At 38.0% G+C, this 26,656-nt stretch overlaps 1 protein-coding gene across 1 annotated transcript; it reads right to left on the reverse strand.

Moving 5' to 3' along the window:
* Positions 1–334: 334 nt before the first annotated feature.
* Positions 335–26,635, reverse strand: GRK7 (G protein-coupled receptor kinase 7). The gene is made up of 4 exons (XM_084530128.1): positions 21,445–26,635; positions 20,241–20,678; positions 6,344–6,615; positions 335–2,087 (listed from the first exon to the last, which is right to left on the reverse strand). Exons 1-4 carry the CDS (start codon positions 22,045–22,047, stop codon positions 1,745–1,747), a joined length of 1,656 nt encoding a protein of 551 aa, XP_084386254.1. The 5' UTR covers positions 22,048–26,635; the 3' UTR covers positions 335–1,744.
* Between the last annotated feature and the right edge of the window lie 21 nt (positions 26,636–26,656).

Below are 26,656 nucleotides of genomic sequence, written 5' to 3' on the forward strand. Positions count from 1 at the left end.
AAAGCCCAAGTCAGAATTCAGCTTATGCTGATATAAACTATTTGTCAGAAAGTCTTCTCAAAATGCAGACAATTATATCATCATAACAATTCATGAACAGAATTATCCACTAATCCTAAGAAACACACTTTTTCATGATTTTTCACTTGAAAATTAAGTATATAAGACACTGGAAAAGCAAATTAAAAAAAAAAAAAAAAAGAGAACAATTATTTTTATACTTAGTCCTTTCTACAGAAAATGAAGAAGAACATAGTACATTACCAACATATTACTTAGCTGTGACTAAAGCACTTAAAATATTTAAAACTAAAGAATTTTTGATTATCGCACCATTTGGGATGAGCTATTAGATTATAAATAATCTCTAAAGCTATGTGTTGCATTATAGATATGATGATTATAGAAGCCAGCATATCTATTGTTACTCCCATTTTAAAACAGATGTGGGAGTTCAATTCCAGTGTCTATATAAAATAAAACTTTGAGCTCAGGAGAAGGTTTGCTATATGAAAAATACGAAATGGTATAAACAGCCTCCAGGACTCCAATGATCAGAGCAGTTTCAACTTCTACTTTAGTCAGCAGAAACTGTGGCTAGATAGGTGACAGTAAACAGCATACAGAATCACTTTTAAAAGTGGCTACAAAAAACTACCACCTATTTTCTTCTTACCAATCAGTAGGATGCACCTCAAAAGTAATACACTTCAACAGTAGGAAGTATTTGCAAAAATGCTTCTAATTAATTCAATTTAGGTTGTCATAACATTGAAAAATCAAACAGATGCATCAAAATTTGCATGAGAATCAATGAACCATTGTAAGTGTCAACTTGCATGAAAATATTTTGTATTTGTGACTGAATTAATATTATACTAAAATATATTTATTGTAAAAAGCCAGTTACAAATTGCTTTAGTCTATTTACAGTTTAATTTATCACCAAAATACAGAAATACTATCAGGAAACCTGAAAAAGGTTGAAATTGATTGTCAAAAAAAATGCATACTCATTTATAAATACATTTTCTTTGTACATGGTATTACGACTTAAAACAAAACAATAATAATAATAAATAGATACTTTATTCAATTAAATTGGTGCAATCTTATCTTCACTTTGTTAAAATCAGCTTTAAGAAGAGTTTGATCCTGGCAGCCCCATTTCCTAGTGATCTGTAGAGCCTTCTTTTACATTTTATGACAATCAGACCATTCAAAAACTAGCAGAAAGTAAGAAAACAACAGACAGACTGGCTAGGCAATAAGATTCCAAGTTTGACATGGTATATGAGCTCCATTGTCTAACTGAGAATATTCCTTGAAAATTAAAAAATTTGTCCTGAAAACTTTACAAAGAGAAAACATTAGTAGAAATAACAAGAAAATAGAAAGAAAACCAATAAATGGTTGTATCCAAAATGAAACAGTCAGTCATTTTCAAAAGGGGTTGCCTCTTCACTCTATTATTGCTTTTGGTATTTCAGAATTTCTATCATTCTAAGTGTTTTTAGAGAAATATGGTTCTTCATTTTGGTAAGTCTCCAATAAAACAATAATCTCCCCTTTGCTAAAGCAAAGGAAAATAATATAGTCTATAAAGCTGGTGGTCTACATAGCCTGTCAATGTCATATTACACTGATTGGTTCTTCTTAAACAGATGCACTGAGTTTCTGAAACTGTGTCAGAATATGGAAAGTTCTGATGTGATTTCTACTCTTTTTGTTAATGACCTGTTATTTATAACAACAAACAAACTCCTGACTTAGCTTCACCGCCATTTGCATAACCCCCAGAATCTACTCTGTTGGGATCATTCAGTTCTTCAAACAGTCCAGTTTCAATAATTTCTTCCTGCCAGGGTATAGGGACAGCACCCGTCGCAAACTTTTTGAAGAACTTCTTATCTTTGTCATCAAATTCAATTCCTCGTACTTCAGAGAAGTCAGCAATGTCTGCAACATCTTTGGCATAGACAACAGATGGATCTGGCACAAATGGAGGGTCAATAAGGTTTGCCTCTAGCCTGTGGAAATTTATTGTTTTGAAGAAGCTATGTTTTCTTGGGTCATCATCTTCATTTCTGCAATAAAGCAAAAGATTGTTAATCACTGCTATGTTTTGCTCTCAAATAGATACAGGTGTCTCTGTGTTATATATACGAGAGTATTTTAAATTAAGGATATATATTTATATATAAGTACATATATAGTGCCAAGCAATCCCATTCAGATAGCTCAGGCATATTCAGAGAATGTTGCATTGCACAATATAAGCACATCTGAGAAGCAAAAAACATCCTGATCCCATTATTCATTACTCTGCCTCTCAGGGTAAATTAGTCTGGGCAAGGTGCCATGCAGGAGTCGCAGTGCTGCTTCTGGAAGTGCACCAAGATACCCACATCCAAAGATACACTTTAACCAGAACTAAAGGGATAGAAGGACAGGGAGGGGAAGTGTTGGATTTACTGTTCGACAATGAAAGTCCAGTGGTTGGCTCTATATTAATGAGGTAAGAATATCTAGTAAGTGCTAGACTGGCATACACTGGGTTAATACATCTAGAGATTGACTCTGAGGAACAATGGTTTGAATAGGAAACTGTTGACAAATGATATTTGTGGTTTTAGCTTAATGCAGAGCAGCTATGCATTTACATCATGTAACTATTCTGCAAAGCCCAGTTATGTAGCTCTAATAAACAGTCACAGCTTTAGTGAGTCTGTTCATTCAAGTGAACTACTCTTTATAGATGAGCAAAGGTGTTCATAAATTATGGCATTAACAAAAGTACGTACACCTTTGTCACAAACATGGTCCTTTCTCAATAGGTTTAAAACTCAAGAATAAAATCCAGAAAAGACTAAAAACATTGTACATATGTACTTTAAGTGCATTTTAAGAAGAACAACTACAGACCTCAGGCAGGACTTTTGCTGTAACAGAAACAGTGAATTCTTTCATTGTATAGAAAGGCTTGTACGATATTCTAAGGATAATCTGAACCCCAAACGTATGCTCATTAAAGCATGACAAAGGACTGCAGCTTTAGAACTGCATCCTTCCTGTAATGCAACTCTAGCAACAAGGCATACAAAGTTTGCATTTAGAATGCTACTTAACAGAGGAAAAGGGAGAACAACTGTATTTTTATTTTTTATACCTATGATTTTTTTTCATACTTATGAGTGCACTGGTCTTGAAAACGGCAATGTAAACTCATTTGTATTTTTTTTTCTACCTCAGCACTCTATAGTTGCTAACATGTTGCTGTTTTCTTTCTCCATTTTCTTACACAATCATATATTTGGTGAAGTGTAAGCACTGATGTCTTTCTAGACAATGTTCTATGAACAAAATGTAATACAGGCCTTTGTTTTTTTTAATATTTACAGATGTATAGCAGCACCATATAGAAGTAGTATATCTGCATGTCTATAGAGAATCTAAGACCAGGTAAACAGAACAGCTTGCCACTACTGCCAGTTCCTTGCTAGCTGTCCTGACATGCCCTGCTTATAACCAGGCACAGCTGAGGTGAAACTACCAGCTGCCTTTTTCGGCTCCCTTGTTAGAAAATCATCATTTTGCCCTTCTGCTGCCCGCTTCCTCTGAGCAAGTCACCATCAACCACAAACAACTGCATGCCACCATGACTGGGATGCTAAATCATAGCCTGAAGAATGACAGATACTGCCATCAAGGCACCCTGCACAAGGAAGAAATGACATTTTCAACCCAAAAGAGCTATATGAACATAATTATTCAACTATAGACTAAGCCAAAAGAGATTGTGACCTGTATTCATAGATCAGAGTTATACAAATAGCCTTGCAAAATCATCTTCTGGCTTAACGAGCCAGTGATAATACTAAGTACTTGTGCAGCCCTCCAGCCTGTTGAGATCTATTTACATTTGCTGTTAGCTTGAGGTGCATTCGAGTTGCTGCTCAAATTAATCAGTGCCCTGTGACACCAGTGAGCTAGTAGTGCTGACAAGTCAATGGGGAAATGCACTTGCAAAGATTTCACTTCATTTTCCTTTTAGTTTCTGTAACACAAACCAAAAAGCACTACAAGTTGGGGAAGGCTCCAGAATGGACTGCTGTGGTGTTTTTCCTCCTGATGTATTTTCTGACACCACCAGAAACATAAAAAGTTTGAAAACATAAAGCTACAGGAACGCCATCTACTGGAACCAACAGAGGCATCTTCCAACTAGCTGGAGTTGAACTTGAGCCCTTACTGTGTGAATTGCGTGTTTACATGACTTATATAGAAAAAGTAAATGAGCTCATCTCAACTCTTGCCAATTTTGTATCCTCCACAAAAATAGAAAATCACTGTACATGGAGGAAGATGTGAGCTTCAGAGATGCCAATCCCAAAAAAGCCGGAGTGGAGAAAAATGGTTACATTATTTCCCAAGTTAACCAATGACATTAAGTCTTCAATAAAAAAGTGGAGTATTTTGAAAGGTCAGGTGTACAAATTAAAGCTGTCCTTGAGCAGCTTTAACTTACGCAACAGGCACTTATGTAGATAACCCAAGGTCTTGTTGTCCTTAGTAGAATTACAGTGCTAATCTTTACATAAGGATGAGCTGTCCTGAATAGTACCTCTCCCTGTTCAAGAGGTACATAAAGGCTTTTCTTCTGTCATGCTAAGGCATGCTATACATCCCATCGTTTTCTTTCTCTAAGTACAACACATAACAGTAAGAATATTTTAAAAGGCAGAAAATCAAAAATAACCTGTGCAACAACTGTTCTGTCTGACAAATGTCTGACAAATGTCTGACATTTCTCCCATTGCTGAGAAATAATGCAACAATAAGCAGGCCGAATAACTGTAGTTTGGCAAAGGGAATGTGGTTATTGTAAGTGATTAATTTGTTGCTGCTTTTGCTTCACAGTTGTTGAATTAACTTGGCCCAACTTCTCAGAATATCTAAATTTCATTTTCCCCTATTCTGATTTTTTTTTTTTTACTTCACCAAACACTTTAAGACTAAACATCTGCAAAGCATGCTGAGTTGTACAATAGAATGCTCTGTTCTTGTATAAAATTTATTTTAAATGAGCTTTTAGAACATATTAAAATAACACAAATTTTCTATCAAAAATCCTCTGCGTATTATTTCCTGCAGCTTTGCAGAGTTGTTGTTGTTGGGAAAACTCATCAGGCACAAACAGTAGTGTTTTATTTAACACTAGGATAATGAGAATATGTATATTAATGATATATTATTACATTTCATTAAAGTTAATTCTTTCAGGCAAATGTGTCACTAAAATTTTGCAAAACTGTTCCATGTTGTAATGAAATATAAATTCAAAAGATTATCTATGTATTTTTATTAAGTCCCTGTGTCTATATCACCACTAGGTTGGAAAAGAATCTGATCATATGCTTATATGCACAGATGATTAAAATCTTGGTGTATTCTAAGGACAGTTACTATTTTCCTATTCTTTTTATTCTTTTATTACGTTTTGGTTACATTTCTTTTATTTTGTCTCTACTGCAAATGTAGATCTCCAATCTGTCTCATTAGAAATGCACTAAATGATTCATACATACACACACACACGATCACAGAGATCAGAGATATTACAAGTGAAATATTAAAATGCTTAGCTTTCCAATTATTTTATTATTGAACAGTTACTTGAAATTGCTAAGTCAGGGACACATCCATCAGTCTTCATCAACCCAAAGCCACCACCGAAATCCCCAAAAACATTTTATTTTATACCAGTGTGTGTCCAATATTCTTTTCTTCCCGGGATGAGTCAGGACGACCAGTAACCTCTACAAGATTTTTTAAAAGCAATTGAATAAAGAAGATGGTCTCTTCATCAGGAAGCCAATGACACAGCCTTGCAAGTTAGGTATCTGCAGGGCAGAAAATCCATATTGCAGATCTGGATTTCTGCCCACATCATTCCAGTAAGTGATACAGGCTGAGACTCTGCATTCAGTCTGCATTAGCATAGATGTGGGCCTCTACTTGAACATCGTTTAGCTTTAGGAAAGAAATTGGATGAGAAATGGGCTCCTCCCATCTCCCAGATCTGCATTGAACCTAACCCCACAGAACACCAAGAAAAGAACTCCTGTGAGTAGTCTGGGGTGGGAATGGTTGCTGCAGTATTGCAACAACGCTCCTTATTTTCATATTCTCTTCAACAACTTCCATCTCTCTTCCTGGAAGTGAAAGAGAAAATTCAATACTCTGTAGAAAGTGAAGAGCTAATCTAATTTTGTGTAAAATCGCATTGGTATTATTTGCAGCATTTATCTGGCTCTTTTCAAGTCTGAGAAGTAAGGCATACCTGCTTCCCAAACGATCCTCTGTTTTCTTAGCCAAAAACAGTCGGCAAATATCTTTTGCTTCCTCTGTAAAGCTGGCATTTTCAAATTTCACCTCATCTTCCAGAGTTCTTCTTTTAACCTCATCCTTACCGACCTTTTCTTTGAAATCCTTGAATGGTGTTCGCCCAGCAATCATCTCATAAATACTACATCCCATAGCAAACCAGTCCACAGGATAGCTGTAACTTTCTTCCTTCAGGATTTCTGGAGCCATATAACCATTTGTCCCAGCCTATAGCAAACAAAGAGATTTACTATACAAGATCAATAATGAAATACATACAATTAAACAGACTAGTCTATAATTCTTCAAAAATATCAGTAATACGATTGACATAATTTGTATCTAGAAACTAATGTATAACAATGTTTTAGCACATGGACTACTTCTGTCTTTAAACATATTAGCATATGGAAAAACTGTGTTAAATATGCTCTTCAAGGTAAAATGCCTATGCAATTTTTGCCTAAGAGTGGTTTCTTTTTATATTAGTCTTTACCTTTCTGTTTTTCTTTCATATTAACATTCATCCTGCTGAAGAATGTTGCTACCCTTTTTCTTGTAAACACAGCTAGCAATCATTTTGAAAAGATTGAAAAAGGTCAAAAATCAGACAATCATCTTCCCCCTCCCTGTTCAGTGGTTATAACTCTGCTCCAACAAGGGTTTGCTGCCAGTGAGAAAATTCTCGTGGAGCCGGCAGCTGAGCTGAGGTAGGAAGTTCTCACCCGCACTCCCTGCTGGCTTCTGCAAGGAATTATGACCATCAAGGGCCAAGAAAAACCACTGTATGAAGTAAACCAAAGAAAATCATAATTAGTAAATTACTTACATTTAGGTGAAAGAGCTAGTTTACATGGCTTGACTGGAAAAGGCTCTCTGAATAAAGTATAGGACCGATTGAGCCTTCCCCAAAAGTGGTGACCACTCTTGGAGAGGGGAATTTGTCTGCTTCTTCCCAAGCCTGGGCCCGGCATGTTCCCAGCTGGGGGACAGACTCCAAAGTATTCAAGACAGTTCCTGCTCCCTCTCTAGTAAGCTGATCTACCTGGGAGGAACAAGAGGAGGTCAACCTCTCTATATGCTTTCTGCTGCACTGTTACATCACTTGGGATGTGAGATTTCGATCTTCTTGTCTGACCCAGTATTTCCTGACATAGCTGATGCAATGCCTGATTCCATATATTTACCAGATTCAGCTAACAGCAATCACTATGTCAGAAGTTACTTGAACTCCTGTCGTATCTGTTTGAAATGCTGGGACTAACGAATTAGTAGGATTGCGATTTAAAATGGAAATACAATTCCCCCAAATTTACTCAAGATGGTCATCATTACTGCCACTACAACATGATTAATAAGGGATTCTCTGAAGCAAAACAGAGTGAGAAAGGGGTAACAAAAACTAGAGTTTATATGGGCAAATTATATTTGAAAAAAAAATAGTTCAACAGCTGAATTTTAGTTTATGAGTCAGGTCTCCCTATAAAGTTTAGCTCATGCCAGTACATATCGTGGCGTATACTCTACTGTAAACAATATGTGCAGGAGATAACATCACAACATCAATTACAACACAAGCCTAAACAACACAAAATTAAATCCAGTTAGTTTTTCTGCTTTTTTCGGTTCTAAGGTAAAATCCACCATTTGGTTGATAAATAAAAGTAAAATGAGAAAAAATAGATATATCGGCCAGGTTGAAAGCAAAAGAAAGGGTTAAAAGTGAACTGACACCTCCCTCAGTAAAGCTACAGAAGTTCAAAGGAACCATATCAGGCATTACAGCAGCTGGTATCTTTCCTCAGGCAATTTATACAGTTTGCACTGGGTTCCTCTAAGTTAATAGTGAGAGATACCCTGACAGTATTACATTTTTGTGTGATTACTTTGCCATACAGAACAGAGACAAGTTCCCAAATACAGCCTGCAGAACCCAGATACAACTGGCCTCTAAAGAACATGAAACCTGGAAGGGAGAGGAGGGGCTGAAAGCAGCAGAGAAATTTTGGTACAAAAGAATGGGCACAGAGCTCATTCTGGTTTAGAGAACAGATACTTCTTAGGTTTCTGGAACATTTTTGGCTTCTTTTTCTGGGAAGCAATAAGAATTCTTAGTTTTACCGAGATGGAGCTGATTTAGGGCACTAATGCCTTGAAGAACCGATGAGTCATGTCATTATCAAAATGTGCCCTGACAACAGCACAGTAAGGTCTTTTTGATAAGACATTACTTTGCTGCAATTTAGCATCACCATACGGGAACTGGATAATTCTAACAGGGAAAAGTCAGAGTGTCATTCTCTGATCATTAACGTGTCTCACGGGAGCTCCTTTCCAGGCTATTTCCTCCACTTGTTTCTTCCATAATTGTTTTTTCTTCAGAAGAAACAGTTGCCAAGTAAGATCAGTCTCTTCCATATGCATCTTCCACATAGCCTTCAGTACGTCATGCTACACAGAAAACCATGCTTTGACATGGTACTCATAACTCATGAACAGAGAAAACAAGACCGTAGGTAGAGACCAAAAAGACTTCATGACAACATAATAGAAAACAGAGATGGATCAACAAAAGCTTTTCAGACTGAAGTAAAAGATGGTGGATGGGTTTAGTGTGTGAATGAGAATTAAACTTTAAAATTCTCAATTAGTAGCACTGAAATCTTTTGAACTGTTATTGAACTGATCCAGCTCAATCTGAGAAAAGTCTAGAAACATATATTGTTCCTGATATGTCAAACCATCCCAAATGAGCTGTTTTTCTCATGAGAATTCATCAATACTTGAACCTAAATTTAAAACAAATCTCTCTCAATCCTGAAGATTCTTATTAATCCCAAGATTAATGATGAAGGAACAGGTTGAGAAACAGGAATCTAATATAATCTCATAACCCCCGAGACTCAAAAAGCCCACCTAAACGTTATCATTTGATAACAGATACACATTTTACCAGTAGTCAACAGTGATGTGTAAGTGGGAAGAAACACATCAACAAGCAGGGGGAAGAAATACAAATCTCAGCAATTATGTTTTTTTATCAAAACAGTAATGTGAAGAAAGGAAGAAAAGAGCTTAAATTCTAGTCTTTTACACCTATTTCAACATATGGAGCTTGGCAAAATATTTGAGAAAAAAAAAAAAAAAGATGATAAAACCATAAGCATTTGAAGATAGAACACAGAAATCAGAAAGAAAATTATTCAACCCCTGGAACTGGAAGAACATGTGTCTTTTCATATGAAGACTTAATTGTATCTTTGGAGAGTTGATGGCATTTGAGGGAAGCTACAACCTCACATCCCTGCACTAATCCTTACTGAAAACAGTACGTTAAAAAATCATACCATCTTTCAAGGAAAAGAGAGCCTGTGGCAACATGAAAGAGCCTCAGTGATGCAAGAAAGGTTTATTCAGGCAGGTAAAACAGAAGCATATTCTCAGCTTATTCTTGGCTCTCACTGGGAGCCAAAGAATGTTATATTACCCCAACTTTTCCACAGAGGGCAGGAATTGTGTACCACTGCAAAGGCACACAACTTTTCTAAGTTTAGTCAGTGCCCCATTGTCTATTTCCTGCTTGCTCTACATCTAATACTATCTTTTGTGATGGTAAGCAGAATGCCTTATTTGCACATGCTGTTTGAAATACAAAAATATTAATTACATTTCTGTTAAATAAACTTTAATTTACTTGCTTTTGAAAACAGGTTAAATTATCTACTTCTCTCTTAATTTTCTTATGCAAAATACAAGTTTTCAACAATCATCTCAAATATAATGACCAAATGTTGTCCTTGGATACAATAGCAAAGAACTTCTGCTAAGTGGAATTGTTGCTTTGAGTGTGGTTTGACAGGGCATAGTAGCAATGAATCATCTGAAAGGATACAAATGTCTCTTTAGCGAAATGTGATTCTGTACAAAATTTCTAAAGGCCACATAATTATAATCTTTTAATAATACAAGATGTGATCTGGAGAAGCACTAAGTGCACTCAGTTCCCAGCACAGTCAAGGGTCCTTGGCACACAGCTACCCTCAGCAGAGTGCAGTGCGCAAAGTAACTCATGTTCATCAAGCCTGTTCACATCACTGTCCTGAGAAGAGAAAGTACTTTGAACAACATCATTATCTTAGCTTCTCAACAAATACAGCGGAGAAAGAAACAGAACCGTCCAGAGTTTTCTTTATTGCAGGAACAGACAAATGGGGAGAAATGGGATTTAGATCCCTCTAGCTTTTCCCACAGATCTCTGCAAAACAAACTCAATTGATATCGCAAACCAAACAGTAAAGCAAATCAGAATGTCTATCCTTTGTTTGCCATGGCACAAGAACTGTTGAACAGAGGAAAAAAAACAAGCTGAGTTTAGCTCTATCAGCTGTTTCCTGGGGCTCGGTCCGTCCTTCCTCCGAGGGGTGCCATTGACTGCTTTGTTCTCTCCTCCAGCTGTTCCTCCACTCCTGCAGCAAGGGCCTGAAGAGACCCTGGAGGAATGCAGTAACAGAGCACAAAAACTTCCCTGCACACAACTGAACAGGCCCTAGATGCAGAAGAGAACAACGGATCTTCCTCTGTCACTCACATTACCACATTCATTTTTCTCCCGAGAGCCACTGTGAGTAGAAATGGAGCGTAACTTAAATCAGTCACACAGGCCTACATTTCCACATGTTCACACAGCAACAAGCCAGTTGACCAAATGAGTAGGCAACCGTATTTTAGAAGATAAAGTCAAATCTAATTAGCACAAACTGTACCCTTGAAATGACTCACAGAGCAAAGATACCATACCATTAATGCTCAGCAAAGGGAAAGACTTCACTTTGGTTAGAAAGCAAAAGACATTCGGATAAATTGATGGGCTACTGGTTCAGAACACAAAGAGGACTGCCCAGAGTAGCAGGAGAAGGTAACAACACACTGTATAGGACCTTAGGAGCTAGTGAATCCCACAGGCTTACGTAAAAATTCACCACTGAAGGCTTTTTCATTTTCACAGAGGGACGCCATTTTAACGGGGAAAGCTGTCTGTCTTAACAAGCCTACAGCTAAAAGCACAAAGGGACAAAAACAGATTTCTGCTATATTAGAAAAAAGGAAACCAAATTTACCTCTGGGATCGAAGTCCCATACTGAAGTAGTGAGCATATTCTTCAGTTTAGATCCACGCGCTATGGAAATGATAAATGCCTTGAGGAAGGCTAGTCCAGTCACAGGGCAACGACTGGAACTTTGGACTCAAGAGCATCTCCCCACGACTCCCTCTGTGATCACACATAAATAACTATCTTTGCCTCAGATCCCCGTTGGAGAACCCACTCACAAGCCTATTTGGTGAAGTGTCATCAGAAGGAACATGCATTTATAGATGTTATAGCAACCAGACGTTATACATGTAGGGACTGAGCATATAGGACACGCAGAACACTTGCTACTGACTCATAACTACACAATTAGTACACAAGAATTAACAGGCTTCTTTAGCACTCCTGTAACAGGATTTTACTTTTGATTTTGTGCAATGCTTTGTTTCTTCTTCTGTTTCTCCTGACCATTTTCCATCTGTAATGTGGGAATAATACTGCACTTCAGAGATGCTTATGGTTTTATTTTTTAATGATTGTTGAATATTCTATAAGCAATATTAATAAAAGGAGAACATTTTCCCTCTACTTAGGTCTGTATATATTTTATGAAGCTCTTTAAAATGCATGCTAATATAGTACAATGCGTGGGTGGCTTTCTCAAAAACAGCACATAAAAGAGAAGCTCCGTGTGCAGAGCCAGCGTGACTGAAGGCACAGGACTGCGTGGCATTGTCCTGTGAGAAGGGTAATGGCAGCCCAACACCGGCACAGCCACCACAGGTTAAGCCGAGCAAACGATGAGGCCTGGACGGTTCCCGTCATGAAACCCACAGGATTTCAACCACCTCGTACTTCAGGATTAAGTCTAAAGTTGAAGGTACTATTCTTACACAGGTAAGTCCAGGAAGACATCTACTGGCTGCATCAGACCAAGGCCCACACAGCCAGTTAACTGCATGCGAACTGGCCAAAGCTGGATGCGTGGGGACAAGTGCAAGAGGATGGCGTGCGCACTGATACCTCTAACATTTTCCTAGCCTCCAGTTTGCACGTCAAGGGCTTAGAGACAGATATGGGTTCTCTCAACAAAGTTCTCTTCCATCAATTGTCCATTCTCCCCTTCAACCTAGATAAATTCTTAGACTCTATACGATCTTTACCAGAAGAGCCCTGCAGCCTACCTACACTGTGTTAAGAACCACTCCGTGTATTTTGAACCTGCTTGTGGAAGGTACTGCCTTCCACTAGCAGATTTTCAACTTGAACAAGGAGCAAAACTGAGCCTGTAGCTTCCACTTGCATCTGTATCTGTATTCTGTATTCTAGGAGCTGTCTTCTTAAAAAGGTCATTATATGTCTGTCACATGAAACTACTCACCACAGTAACTGGAGTTGTACGTGTGGTCCAATACGAGTAGAAGTACTACACTGCTCACCAACCTGCAGCTTACAGTTTCTGCAAAGCTGTCAAATCAACAGCTCAAAGAATTACATCATCAGCTAAATATTGTATTTCTTATCCAATAAAATACACATTATTGACAACGTTAAATCAATGAGTGACCGCTCAGATGATTTACTTAAAGAGAACATTCCAGAAAGCATTTTTTGTAACAAATACAAAGGAACTAAACATAATATTTAAACTAAACTAAACGTAATATTTAGCACTTATGTGGCATTTTCATCTTCTAAGAGCTTAATTAACTCTCTACTCAGCTCTAGGAACTTTATAAGGAATCTTGTATCTTGCTTTTTCATGGCACACACTACAGCACGCATTAACCATCAGATGAAACTGCGTGAAGAACAAGGTTAAAAGTCATGCAAAGAGCCCCGATGCTGTGTCTTTAAAGGACCCCAGTAACTTTTTTCCCAGATAGGAAATACGTTTCTGGCAGGTTGCAGGCCCGGTGCAAGATAAGTACTTGGTTGGGACACATTGCATTCTTGTCATTTTACATGACTACAATATCTTTTCAGCCACCTGCAAAACTGCAGGAGGCAGAAAGATCTCACAAAATTATTTTTGCTCTGTTCACACTGAAGTGATCATGGCAGTCATAGTGAATAAGATTTCATTCCGCAAAGTATATGTTTCAGACAGAAAAAATGCAAAATACCTGTCATTATGATGCACTTCATCACAACTGTGATTATCAACATTTTGAAGAACAAAGTCCCACTAGTAACTATTTCTGAGCAAACGAAGAGCTGTCTATTTTCAAAGCGCAACAGAATACGTTTTTACAGAACCTTATCAAATAAAAATGCAATGTGATAATGACCAGAGGTTAATTGCGGAATAGTTTGCTTACTTATTTTTGATTTCACAGGTCTGAATTCCTTCTCCCCATTTCTCAACTGTCTTGAAATTAAGCTGCAAGTTTCAGGAACATCTAAATAGATTTCCTTCTGTTTTCCTAAGAAATAGAATCTTATAATAAACAAACATACAGGAGGGCAAAAGGACATTTTGACTAAGATTTTAACCAAAACATGTTTTTCCTATAAAAATATTATGATGTCCTTCAAATATATAAAACACAGCACAGGAAAACTGTGAGGATGCCTGAAACCTCTGAAGAGATGAATGCACTCTCATGAATACTACAATAATATTTTTATCTTGTTTTATTTTTCACAGTTATTTTTTTCAATATTCAAGCTTTCTGGCTCAACAAAATACTTCATAACTTAAATGCACCAATTGCTTTGCACAAAACCCATACCCATTAAGGGCAGAAATCCCTTCCCAAAATAAATAGCACATATGCACTGACTTCTGGAAAAAAAAAAAACAAACGGCATCGAGTCCCCAACAACTGAATATACTGAAGATATGAGGGTACTACACAGAAGAACACTGTCACTTTTCTCACACGTATTTTCAGGAAATAAAGTACTATTACTCCTTTGGATAAGGGCAAGAACATTTGACTCACACAAGTGAATTTCAAGTTACACAATGAGAAAAAGTTGTAGGGACTTCAAGAAAAAGCATGCCAGGTCAAACTGTTCAAGCAGAGAAACTTGGCATAAGGGATGGAGATTTCTCATTGTTGTCATATGAGAAAAGAACTAGTTACAGAATCAATTTATGCAATTAGCAAGCTCTTAAATAAATGTTCCTGCTCATATTGGAAAAAAAAGCACACCTTAATATCCACCCTACATACATTACAGTTTCTCAGACCAGAGAAAGCTTAGAGGTTTTAAGATGTGCATTAGCAATGATGACCTGCATATGGTAGTCAAGTTAGTACATAACTAAACAAAACATTTCACCCATGCAAAAGCCAACTTTGAAGACTCTCAGTTTCTCCTTGTTGCCTGCTTCAACATGAGAAAAAAGACAATATAAACATACAAAATGGGAGTAATTTTAAGACACAATTCAGCTTTATACATGGCATGATCAACACATCAGAAGAGATTCTACAGGCATATTTATATGAAGAGTCATGATGATATTTCCTGGAGTCCTGAATAACTTTATTATCACTGGCAAAGTGTTTGTTGTATGTTTCCAGAGATGTCAGTAAGACCTTTGCCTGAGTAAGCGTGCATATACACACTTCTAGGTAGATTGCAGAGGTACGTGTACATATCATGAAAAAGTCTCCATGATATGTACAAGTCTCCATCTCTTTCTCCAAGATAATCCATGTTTGTTTCATGAAGAAAAAACATTTTAAGCAACTTTCAATTGCCCTCTACTTCGTTTCCAAGATCGTTACTGTTCCAACGTACTTTTTTTTTTTTTTTAATTTCTCCATTCTAAAACCAGCTAGCACTTCACAAGTATAAATCAGCACACCTTAGTTAAATCAGGTCTTTAAACACTATGATTAATACTGTATCAGTGATTCACAACTGCCTATACGTGTTCAAGACAATATCATTGCCATTCATGTGGAGAGCCAGAAGATGTTTCTACTAGCTGCTTTAGCTGTTGAGAAGAGAGGAAAAAAACTAAGGCTAGGTATCCAATAAACTCTTTCAAAACTTTCGTTTTGGTAAGTAGGGCATTTTTATTTATTGCCCTTACAGACACTTGATATAGAGCACACAAATATTCCCCAAGCAGAGTACATATTGTGACAATACTTACAGGATACTAGAAATACTTGTTCAATTATCTAAATTTAAAATTTTAATCTGCAAAATACTTTTTCTGCAGCATAAACAGACATTACTTTGTAAGAAGACCATATCGAAGTCACCCATCTAGAATTCAAGAAACCATTTAATGCATAAAGAATACGTTTGGCTGGCAAACAACACATATACATTAAAGTTTCCATGAAGTTTTCACTGAAAACTTGAAAATGTCTAAAACAGGAACTCACTAACTAGCCTACCACTTGTGCCACATGATAATCTAATCACCTAACAAGATTTACAAAGGGGATTTATGCATCCTCCAGCTGATAGATGGACAGTGTGTATTTATTTATGCAGGAAATGCTAAGAATCTTTGGATGCTTTGAAAGTGGAGCAAATTTACCTTTACTGGCTTGTACACTCATGAGAGGTGTACAAAATTTTCAGAATGTATGGACATATTGTGTTTTTTGAAATCTCTAATGCAGTATAGAAAATGTTGAAATAAATTCACATATTATATACGACTTAACCCTGCATAAGGAACAATAAAAGTCATCACATGATCTTTCTACTTCTTAATAGATAGCAAATAACAAAGACAGAAAAAGACAAGGACAACAGAAAACTGTTGCTTTGTTTCACTAATGACAATGGAGAGGCATTTTCATACCAGCTTAGTTACAGTCAAACACATGAACACTTTCTAAGCAGGTACCTAAGATCAGATGTCTACTCCAAATTTAGAAAGATACATAAATTATCTGATTTAAAACCATGTAATCATCAAGGCATTTCAGGGGGTTCTGCAAAGCCTCCATGAAAAATATAGTAAATTACAAGCAAGTACATTTGATCTTATCTGACTTGCATACAGTACTGAACTTTTTGCTTCTCTTTAAAAAAAAAATGTAAAGGAGAATAATTCATGAACAATTACAGAGTGCTGCTGTTATAAATCAACTTGGATTGGTTGAGTCTCAATTTCAGAGAACCATCTGTATATTCATTTAGTGAGACATCGATAACAAACTAAATAGAAGGAAGTTTATGAGACACCTAGAAAGAAGAACAGGATTATTTCAAATGTATGTACTTAAGATTTCTAAAAATATTCTCTAGGTACTTAACTACAGTGGACTCAATTGAAGCCAGGTGCTCAGATCTTTGTAAAACCCCAGGTGACTTCTTCAAGTAGATAAAAATATACTGACAAAAATCTCAGATTTTTGCTGATTCAGGTTAGAAAAGTATTAAAAAGACTTTTATTTTTCCCCAACTTAACTTTGTAAAAGAGAAGACTATTCAGAAATGAAGATAATAAAATTTAGTTACTAGAAAACTTAGTTTTCTCGTTTATATCTTTGAATAAATTATAAATAAAACCCACACAGGGTATTTACCCAAATAAATGCACCTGGTTAATGTTGCATTTATAACGCATTTTATTATGATAAGAACTTCTACAGGCAGCATACAAAGAGCATAGGTCACTAGCTATTTTTCAGAATAATCAAGGAAGAAGAAAATTAGATCGTGTGATCATTTACTTGGCTCCTGCTGATACATTAAAGGTATGCAAGTCTTCTGTTGCTTATTTACAAGAAAGATTCAGTTAAGGACTCAAGAACTAGAAATATGAAAAGATTAGCACACAGGAAGAAAAACCTTAGTTACTGGGGGAGAGAGGTTTGTAAACAGCTGCTGAAAAACATTAGTTATTTTAATTTAGTTTTAGCATCAATTTAGCTCTCACCTGCAAAAAACAGGAATTTTTCAATTTTTTTAAAAGGCATCATTCTGCTTCTTCATTTAAGTGTCTGAGACTAGAGCAGGATATCCATACTCAGAATGAATATAATCTCTTAACAAAAGTAGTTTTATTGAGTATAAGGGTGTCTTGCATTGCAGAAATCTGTTCAGTGGGAGTAAGCTATTAAAATATGATCCAGAAAGCACATTAACTTTTTTTTTCCCCCCCCGGAACAGTACGTCAGCAAAACAAGTTGATGCTACTGAAATTTCTAAGATTAAAAGTAAGAAATAAAAAGATAAAACAACTCAAGCTCACAAGATTTCATTAGACAGAAGAACACCAACTTATTTAATATATCACCTTACAGAAAGACTGCAACAGATGCTTTTTTTTAAATTCTACTTTCTACTTAACAAGTAATCATAAAACATCATTAAGATGTATTAAGGTAGGCTAAGTTAAATGTATCTAAACAGATGAAAACATATGACCATCAGCCATACTAGACTGCTAAGCCATGGTTTTGTCTTGCACAGGTGATATTAGTTAACTAATTTGAAGCAACAGAATGATTTATGAATATGGTTAAAGCAAAGTCAGATTTCATTCTCCTAGTGCAATAGAACAGAATTTTAAGCATGATATCGAAAAAAAAATCTCGTAAAAGAGGGCTACGAGGCTTTAAAGTCAGAACTGCTTTTAAGTGCTGGAGGTATGAATGAAGTTCAGGGTATTAAAACTGCCCATCAAAACTGAAGATACTTTGCAAATGGATAAATAAATTTAAATTAAAACTGTTTATATCGTAGATCAGGAGCATTTTCTTTATAATTACTGACTGAAATATGTTAGCCTTAAATTGTCATGTCAGACTGTCATCCAAAGTCTGGAATCAGCTTTGATGGTAGGCACTTCAGTCACATATGCAGTAAAATACAGATTTGGTCTGGGGAAATAGATCTTTGCCTTCAGCTTCTAAAACTGCCCTTATAAAACAGAATCCACAAAATGGTACAACTGATTATATTTCATAAATCTGTCTTAGATCCATAAATCTTTTTGTGTTAAAATATAGGCCTATACAAGTATCTTCTCTTAAGCTTTTTATCTGAGAATTTTATAGTCATGTGCAAAAAACTTGCTATGATATAAAATTTCTGGCAATTTTAAGTCAGAATGTGATTAGTATACAAAAGCTAATTTAACATCACTGCTTTTATTACATGAATCAAATGTAAAGTTCTTTTTATTCCTTCTTACATAGATTACTAAAAATATTAGTAATATCTAGCTCATATTTTTAGTAGCAGTTTTCATAATTATTCAATTCCCTTATAATCATAACACAAAATGAAAAATAACATCATAATAGTCTTTCTCCTATTTCAAGTTCCCATATGAAGAAAATAAAACTGCATTTAACAGAAATTCCTTATAAAATACTACGATCACTGCAGTTTATACTCCAATAAAAGCACCCGTATAAGGGTGAATACTGCTATTAAAACAGAGACCAGAAGTGGAAGAAAAATCATTATAGCAACTTAATGACATTATTATTGAAAGCAAGGAGGAACAGCTACCTTGCCCGCTATTGCTTTTGAGATTCTACAGTAATAAATAGAAGACGTTATACATTTCTCAATACCCTCTTTCATTTTTTTCTTTTACCTAATGCCACATATTTGCTAGTGACAAAAACTGCCTTTGGACAGAATTATTTTTCCAGTCATAATAAATGCATGCATCTGTTACTTGCAAAACATAGTAAGGTTTATAGATTATATATACTTTGGGCTCACTGATCAAAATGCTAACTTCACAAACAAAACAACATTCCCATTTCACATAATTTCTATTTTAAAATCTGCCTTAGCTATGAGAGAAACTGTATTTTCAGCTCTGAAACAATGCAGTCTCATTTTTAAATCTATGACATAAAACACCAGTTTCTGTATTTTCTATTACTAAGAACTAAAACCAATCATAACGTGTTTTTTTTTAATGGTCAGTAGAAAATATACTCTTCAGAGTACAGATTACTGTATTAAATGACAACATCAAAAGGTATGTGTACCTCAAGCATGATAAAAATTTTATTAGCATCTCTCATCTAATGATTTTTTACAGAAGTTTAAAGACTCAGGAAGTATGATGTTAGACCAGACTATAGCACTGTTTCAATTTCTTCACATTCTAGTCTATTTCAAACACTTTGGGATAAAAATGATTTTTTCATAATTAAGGGACATGAATACAGTTTTCTTGTGTAAACCTCATGACATTATTATGGAACTGGATTGAGATGGCCATAGGCACAGATGAGGTGCGGCACAGAAATTCACACAGCAAAAAACTTCTATCTTTCTCTTTCTTCCTACACATACACACACGCATGCACATTTTCAAACACTCATCAAGTCTGCTTATTTTTCAGGAATGAATCTGTAGGAGGAGGAAGGTTCATGATTATTTGTTGCGCAGCATGATTGAACGCCCACAATACAATCGGTGCCGTCACCTAAGAGAAATCTGGAAGAACTAATGTTCTTCTAAGAACAAAAACTGAAAACAGGAGGAGTCATATCTTTAATTGCTGCTCATTATTCAAACAATTCATTGGCTAAATCCCAGGCTACACACTATTACTCAATCTTGTGAGAAACAACAGACAAACTTGATTCTTCTGATTTTGTGTAAGAGAAATTGCTTTACTAATATAGCGACCAGAGACTTAATTAACCAAATCTTCTTACCACCTGTCTCTTAGAATGAAATGACCACGTAAGGTCTTTAGCAAAGAACAAATCCTGAGGAATTAAGTCTTGGACTCATAATACATTAGAAATAGAACAGCTTTCTTTCCCACTTCCTATGTGCAATAAATTTCTACTCACCCTCTGAGTGATGGTTTTTCCCTCTTTTACTTGCACTGCCAATCCAAGGTCAGAGAGTCTGCAGTTACCGTTATCATCCAGGAGGACGTTTTCTGGCTTCATGTCCCGGTATATGATCTTGATGGAATGGAGATGCAGAATCCCACAGGTGATCTGAGCTGAGTAATAGATTACCCTGTTCATTTCTAAACCCCTTTCTCCCACGTTGTAGATGTGGTATTTCAGATCCCCTCCATTCATGAGGCTCATGACAAGACACAGATGGCTTTTGCTCTCATAGGCATAAGCTAATGTGACTATAAAAGGGCTGTTGACCTTCTCCAGGATTTCTTTCTCCAGTAGTGCCATCTTCTCTCCACCTTTTTTTTTCAACCTTTTCTTATCCAGTTTCTTGCAGGCATACATCTTGCCAGTATTTTTCACCTGGATGGCACAAACCTAGAAAAGCAAGATGCAAAAGGAAAGGTAAGGAAGCAATTTTACACATACAGATGGAATATCAAGGCCAGTAATAGGGAGGAACTGGGGAAACACAGATGCCTATTAGTAGCTGCTAATGGTAACTTGCATGGCAGAGTGTATTAGGAGAGAAAAGAAGCAATAAACAAGCACAGAATCAGTTCTATTCGGAACTAGTGTGTGGTGGGCCTTGTGCAAAGATCCTGAGAACTCCAACAGTAGACCTGTATAATTAACTAACACAAAGCAGAACCCATTCTCTGATCATAAGTGGCATATACAGCTTGTATCTGCATAGCTAAACTCTCTTCCTTCTGAAAAAAGGTAACCCCATTCATCCTTTTCTGGGAACAAATCTTGATCTGTGCTATTCCCTAAACTGTGCCTAAAAGTTATCTGGGAGTATGTGAGCTAGCACAGGCCAAAATGGTGCCCAGGAACATACTAATGATTAGCTACATAGATGGCCATGCAAGCTTTTCTATAGAAGAAGCCCACTTCTTTACTAGCATAGACACAGACCATAAAAGTTTAGGGTAATTCTTCACTATCAGGTATCTTGAGTCAATCTAACAGTACAGATAACAACCTGAGTTTAATTTCTGGGAAATGGACAATCTGAATGACCAAGTTTTGCAAAATGCTAGGCAATTTCTTAATTTATCACCAAGTTTCTCTGTGCAAACCCACCTGCTGGTCTTGAAAGGGGAGGGGTGACCCACACTTGTAAAGGTACAGCTCTTACCTCTCCGAAGCCACCTTTGCCCAGCACTCGGAACTCATAGAAGTATTTATCAGTTACTGGCTGCTTCTCAAAAACTTTCCATTGGAGGAATTTGTCATAGAAGGGGCTGCTCTGGAAGTCCTGAAAGGGCTTGCCTTGAAGGAAGAGTTTGGTTTCCTCCTTGGCCAGCTGGACAACATTCTCATAGTCTTTCTCAGTGGCCGCCTGGCATTTGCTGACCAAATCAGAGCTCATGAAAGACAGATAGTTTTTTGCGCCTGTCTTAAGAAAGTTGGTGATCATGTTCTCCATGGTACTGCTCTTGACATTGTCCTCTGCCAACTCCCAGCTTGACACCTCATCCAGGAAGTCCCTTGCTACCAAATGTTCCGGCACCGTCTCTAAGAAGTCTCTGAAGAATCTCTTGCCAATGGGCTGCTGCTCACAGATGCTCTCGTAATCAGCAGCAATGGACTGCCTAACCTCCCCGCACTGATCAACCCTGGGCAGCGAGAGGCTCTTACGTCTCTTTTGCATCTCCTTGGTGTCTCCATCTCCACTCTTCCTGGCCTGCAGATAGGCTGTGTTGGCAATCAGGTTGTCAAGCCCCCCCATGTCACACATCTTGGCAAGCTCTTGGGGTGGCAGAGCCTGGTTAGAGAAAATGAGGAACTGGCCCAAGTGCTGTGCTGATGCTGCCCTGCACCTCTCCCTGCCAGTGGTGTGTGGGGGCTTCTGAAACACACCGCAGAGACTAACTGCTTTTGCATTAAATACCTCTCAAGGATTTTCACTAAGTACCTTTGGGTACATGCACCATTTGTGGAAAGTGACTGGTAAGAGGTTTCTCTGTAAGGAGCTTTGAGTTTGCTATCTATAGCTGAGGGATGACACCCCAGGCAAACCTTCTCACTGGCAGCACCGAACAAATGCAGTTTGGTTGGTGTTTCATGAATGAGCCCAGACACCCTTTAAATGTACCATTATCCCCTCTGTACACACTGTCACTGGCTGCTGAGAACATGCAAGATTTCTGTCTGCACCACAAGCACTCACCAGTCCCAGTGGCACGCTGCTCACAGGTAAGAGAACAGCTTCTTACCTCCCTTGCTCTTGACATGGTGAACACCATCAGTCACTGAGCTTTTAATTTTCACACTACTCAGTGCTTTGAGCATTCACACTTCCAAACTCAAGTTATACTCAACAGCAGTGATTCTGAGCTCCACAGATACTTCATGCAAACCTTGATGCCTCACGCAGCTCCATCTGAAGGAACAGAAAGCGGATTACACGCAGAGGCTAAGAACTGCTGCTGCTCTAAAAATAATGATCCCTACATATGAAACAGCATAGAGCTCTGACCTTAGCTCCAGCCCACAGGAAGAGGAAAAACACATTTCAAATGACTGGCCAAATCTTGCCAAGATACTTCCATACCATACTGTGGTCTCTCTTCATTTTCCCTGCCGAGTTGGTATTATGGCCATCAGTGGCAGGATGACAAGGTGGCAACGGTGTATGGCTGAGGTAGCATCAACAAGAGGAAAAAGCCGATTATAATCAAGTGAAGCCAAAATCCACCTGACTTCACTCAGTGAGCTGCCTACTAGGAAGTCTGAGCCCCGTTTTTTCAAAATAATAAATATCCTATGCGGCACTCACTAGGCTAAGCACTCTCCTGCTGTGGAGTCATGTGGTTTGGCCTCTAAAAACTGTCTTCTTATTTAAGTAAGATATTATGGGAAAGGTAAAGCAGCTCCATGATTTCTCCAGTAGCAATCGGGTCAAGCTATGCAAGGACAGTTTCATTTTTTTTTTCCCCTGCTCTTAACCAAAACAAGCAGAAGTGCTGAATCACAAACACTACACATTAGGAGTAACAATGGGCACTTCTCAGACTCCTTAATGTTAGTGATAAGCCCTTCTTGGTTCCTTTTTGTCACTCTACTAGTACAAAATATTTTGCTTTTATATGCTTAATCCCGTCTGCATTGAATCCATGTGACATCTGCCTTATGGTTACATTCTACCGAATGTGTGAGAGCTTTTCTAGCAATGACTGACAGGCCCATCCATTGCAAACCATGCGTGAGAAGGCGGTGTGCTCTAAAGCAGAACGCCTGAAAGCCTTGCTTGCTACAGCAGTCTCTAATTCAGCCAGGTAAACGCGAGCATGGGGCACGAGAAGGTTACATAAACAGCTGAACGATGCAGCCAGCAGAGGAAGGAAGACTTGAGAAATGTCAAAGCAAGAAGTGCCAGTAGTTCTGAAAATGGTGTCCTCAGCAACATATTCCCATAACAGCCTCAAAACAAAAAAGGAGCAGAGGCCCTAAGCTCAGGCCCTAACATTCAGCAGCATCTTTTCCACATTTAGCAAAATGCCACCATAGCTCAGATTCCAAGTAGCAGTATGAAGGGCTGGTGACTGGGGCCTAAGGGGGAACTCAAGCCTATACCAGCTAGTGATAGAGACTTATCTAAGCAAGTCAAGAAATTACTCAGTGTTTATGGTTCCTGCATAAGCATGGCACATTCACAGCTTCAAAAACCATTCTGCTCTATTCATTAGAATCGTTCCTGATTTCTACAGAACATAACACTTTCTGTAAAACAAGGTAACTTCCTAAAAAGCTAAGTGAGACAATATGACCTTTGGACACATACTCATTACTCCAGCCACTTCTGAGAAACAACCCTAGCTAGATTTGCTGAATGATCTAAATCTGCTCGGCATGCATTAAACAGCAGAAAAAAGTAGATCGGCATTAATCTATGAGTTGATAACGGCTATTGAAGTTAGTGTCACCTAACTCATAAAATAGTATGCTTAGATAAGAGGCAAAACTGATTTACTTTGCATGTACAAAAGATGAACAAATTCGGGACTAAAAAGGGTTACTTATTAAGAACTGTGCTAATGGAACACCAGGCAGGGGTAGGATTTGGAGCAGAAGAGAAATTCATCTTGCATAGGCATCTGTCTGGTGCAAAGCTCACAGCAAAACTGAGACCTAAGCTAATCTTCTCTAAATTGCAAAGAAAATACGTGGAGACTTGAAATTAATTCCCCTGTATTCTAGGTGAACCTCTACTTACTACTCTACAAGATATTCTATAATCTATTTCTCACGTGTTCGCTCTCAGCTGAGCTGCTTGCCTGTACATAGGTAGTTACAGATTAATGAAGCCAGAGACATTGAATCTGTTATCCAATGCTTAGAGCATCCAGATCAGATATGACACGTACAAATTCCTGATACTGCATATAAATATTTTTCTCAAAACTAAAATATGTATCCTATAAAGTATTATCTATCCAAATGATTTAGAAGAACGACAAAATGAAAGTATTCTGAGCAGCTGACTGAAACTCACAAGAGCATCTTCAAACTGAATTTTAGAAACTTCTGTTAGTCCTGAAGAGCTTATACAAAACCTACTTAGAAATTAAAATACATTACAATAAAACTGCATCTACAAAACAATGAATTCACATTAACAGCACAGGTCAAGGTAACTCAAATGGATCAAGAGTAGCCCTGAGGAGAAGAACCTGGGGGTGGTGGTTGACAAGAAGCTGGACACGAGCTGGCAATGTGCGCTTGCAGCCCAGCAAGCCGCCCGTACCCTGGGCTGCACCAAAAGCAGCAGGGCAGCAGGGCAGGGGATGGGATTGTTCCTCTCTCTCTTGAGACCCCCTCGGGAGCCCTGCTCCCAGCTCTGGGCCCCAGCACAAGGACATGGAGCTGCTGGAGCCAGGGGAGGGCTGCAAGGATGCTCAGAGGCTGCAGCCCCTCTGCTATGGAGCCAGGCTGAGGGAGTTGGGGTTGTTCAGCCTGGAGAAGAGAAGGCTCCGGGGAGCCCTTACAGTGGCCTGCCAGTGCCTAAAGGGGGCCATCAGGAAAGCTGGGGAGGGACTGTCTGTTAGGGAGTGATGGGACTAGGAGTAACAGCTGTAAACTGAGAAGGGACATACCTAGATTAGGCATTAGGAAGAAATTCTTTACTCTGAGGGTGGTGAGGCCCTGGCCCGGGCTGCCCAGAGCAGCTGTTGCTGCCCCATCCCTGGCAGTGCCCAAGGCCTGGATGGGATTTGGGCAGCCTGGGCTGGTGGGAGGTGTCCTTCGCAGTGGTTGTAACGGGTGGGCTTTGGGGTCCCTTCCAACCCAAAGCATTCTGTGATTCTGTGCCATATTGAGAGCCACAAAGAAAATGAAGTTGCCACCCTGTGTGCTCTTCTCAGTGATAACAACTCAATGAGTAAGTGTTTACAATTATTTTCTTTAAGATTAGTAAGTTTAAAAAAACGTTGTATGCTGGTTTTACGTCTATTTATGCAAAGGCAGGAAACAGGATGACTACACCTGAACTGCATGATTATGATGAGCTTTCTAATACCACATTGCATAATCAATTATGTACATTAAAATATCTTAATAAGGCAGTTTATATTCATCTGCATTTAACTGAAAAGCAAGAGAGTAGGGGAGATGGGATCCAGTCGCAGCCTTCCCATACTAAACAAACACCACTAACCAGTAGTTATAGAGAAGACGGAGGTACTTTCTTTAGAGGGATGCATGGTGGCAGCATGACAGGCAAAGAGCACCAGCTGCTTCAGGGACATATTAATCTGGATATAAGGACGATTTGCTGTGAGAAGAACTAAACACTGGAATAGTTTGCCAAGAAACTGGGGAAAAACAACAAGATGTATCTTGTCAGGGCCCTGGACAGCCCAGTCTAAGGCCTAGCCTTCAGCAGCAGATCAAACGACCTGGTCTCCAGGGGCCCATTGCAACCTACACTTTGTAGGGATTCAAATCTGTTTCAAAGATTTCTCTGGTTGTGCTTTATTTTTTTAGACTCTGAAAACTTCTCTGAACTTACCCAGATAGAAGAAAAAAATGCACAAATACCAGCTGCTTCAATTTCAACATAACTTTCCTAGCATCTCATTTGCGTTAACACCTGTTTGAACCCACATGCAGAAAGATTCTTCTTCAGCTATGATTCTCAGCTCTTATTGACATCCATGTGACACGTGAACTGACAGCAGGGTGAAAAATACTTTGGTACTTTCCATATTGTCCCATAAACCCAAACAAAATGAAGGAAAAAGCCATCTGGTGGGAACAGAGAGAATTAAGAGGTTTTAGAGAATGGAACCTGGGACCAAATTCTGGCAGAGAAAATAGGTGGTAAAGTAGTTTAACTTCTTAGTTTA

Source organism: Aythya ferina, assembly GCF_964211825.1.
Source record: "Aythya ferina genome assembly, chromosome: 9".
Classification (NCBI taxonomy): Eukaryota; Metazoa; Chordata; class Aves; order Anseriformes; family Anatidae; genus Aythya; species Aythya ferina.

Bases quoted from the DNA above. Each gene is read 5' to 3' on its own strand.
- GRK7 (XM_084530128.1), bottom strand. From the start codon at position 22,047: ATGTGTGACATGGGGGGGCTTGACAACCTGATTGCCAACACAGCCTAT. The intron at 20,679-21,444 runs GTAAGAGCTGTA...TTGCTTTTCTAG, and splicing joins GCAAAGGTGGCTTCGGAGAG to GTTTGTGCCATCCAGGTGAA. The intron at 6,616-20,240 runs GTGAGTAGAAAT...TGTTTGCTATAG, and splicing joins GAAAAACCATCACTCAGAGG to GCTGGGACAAATGGTTATAT.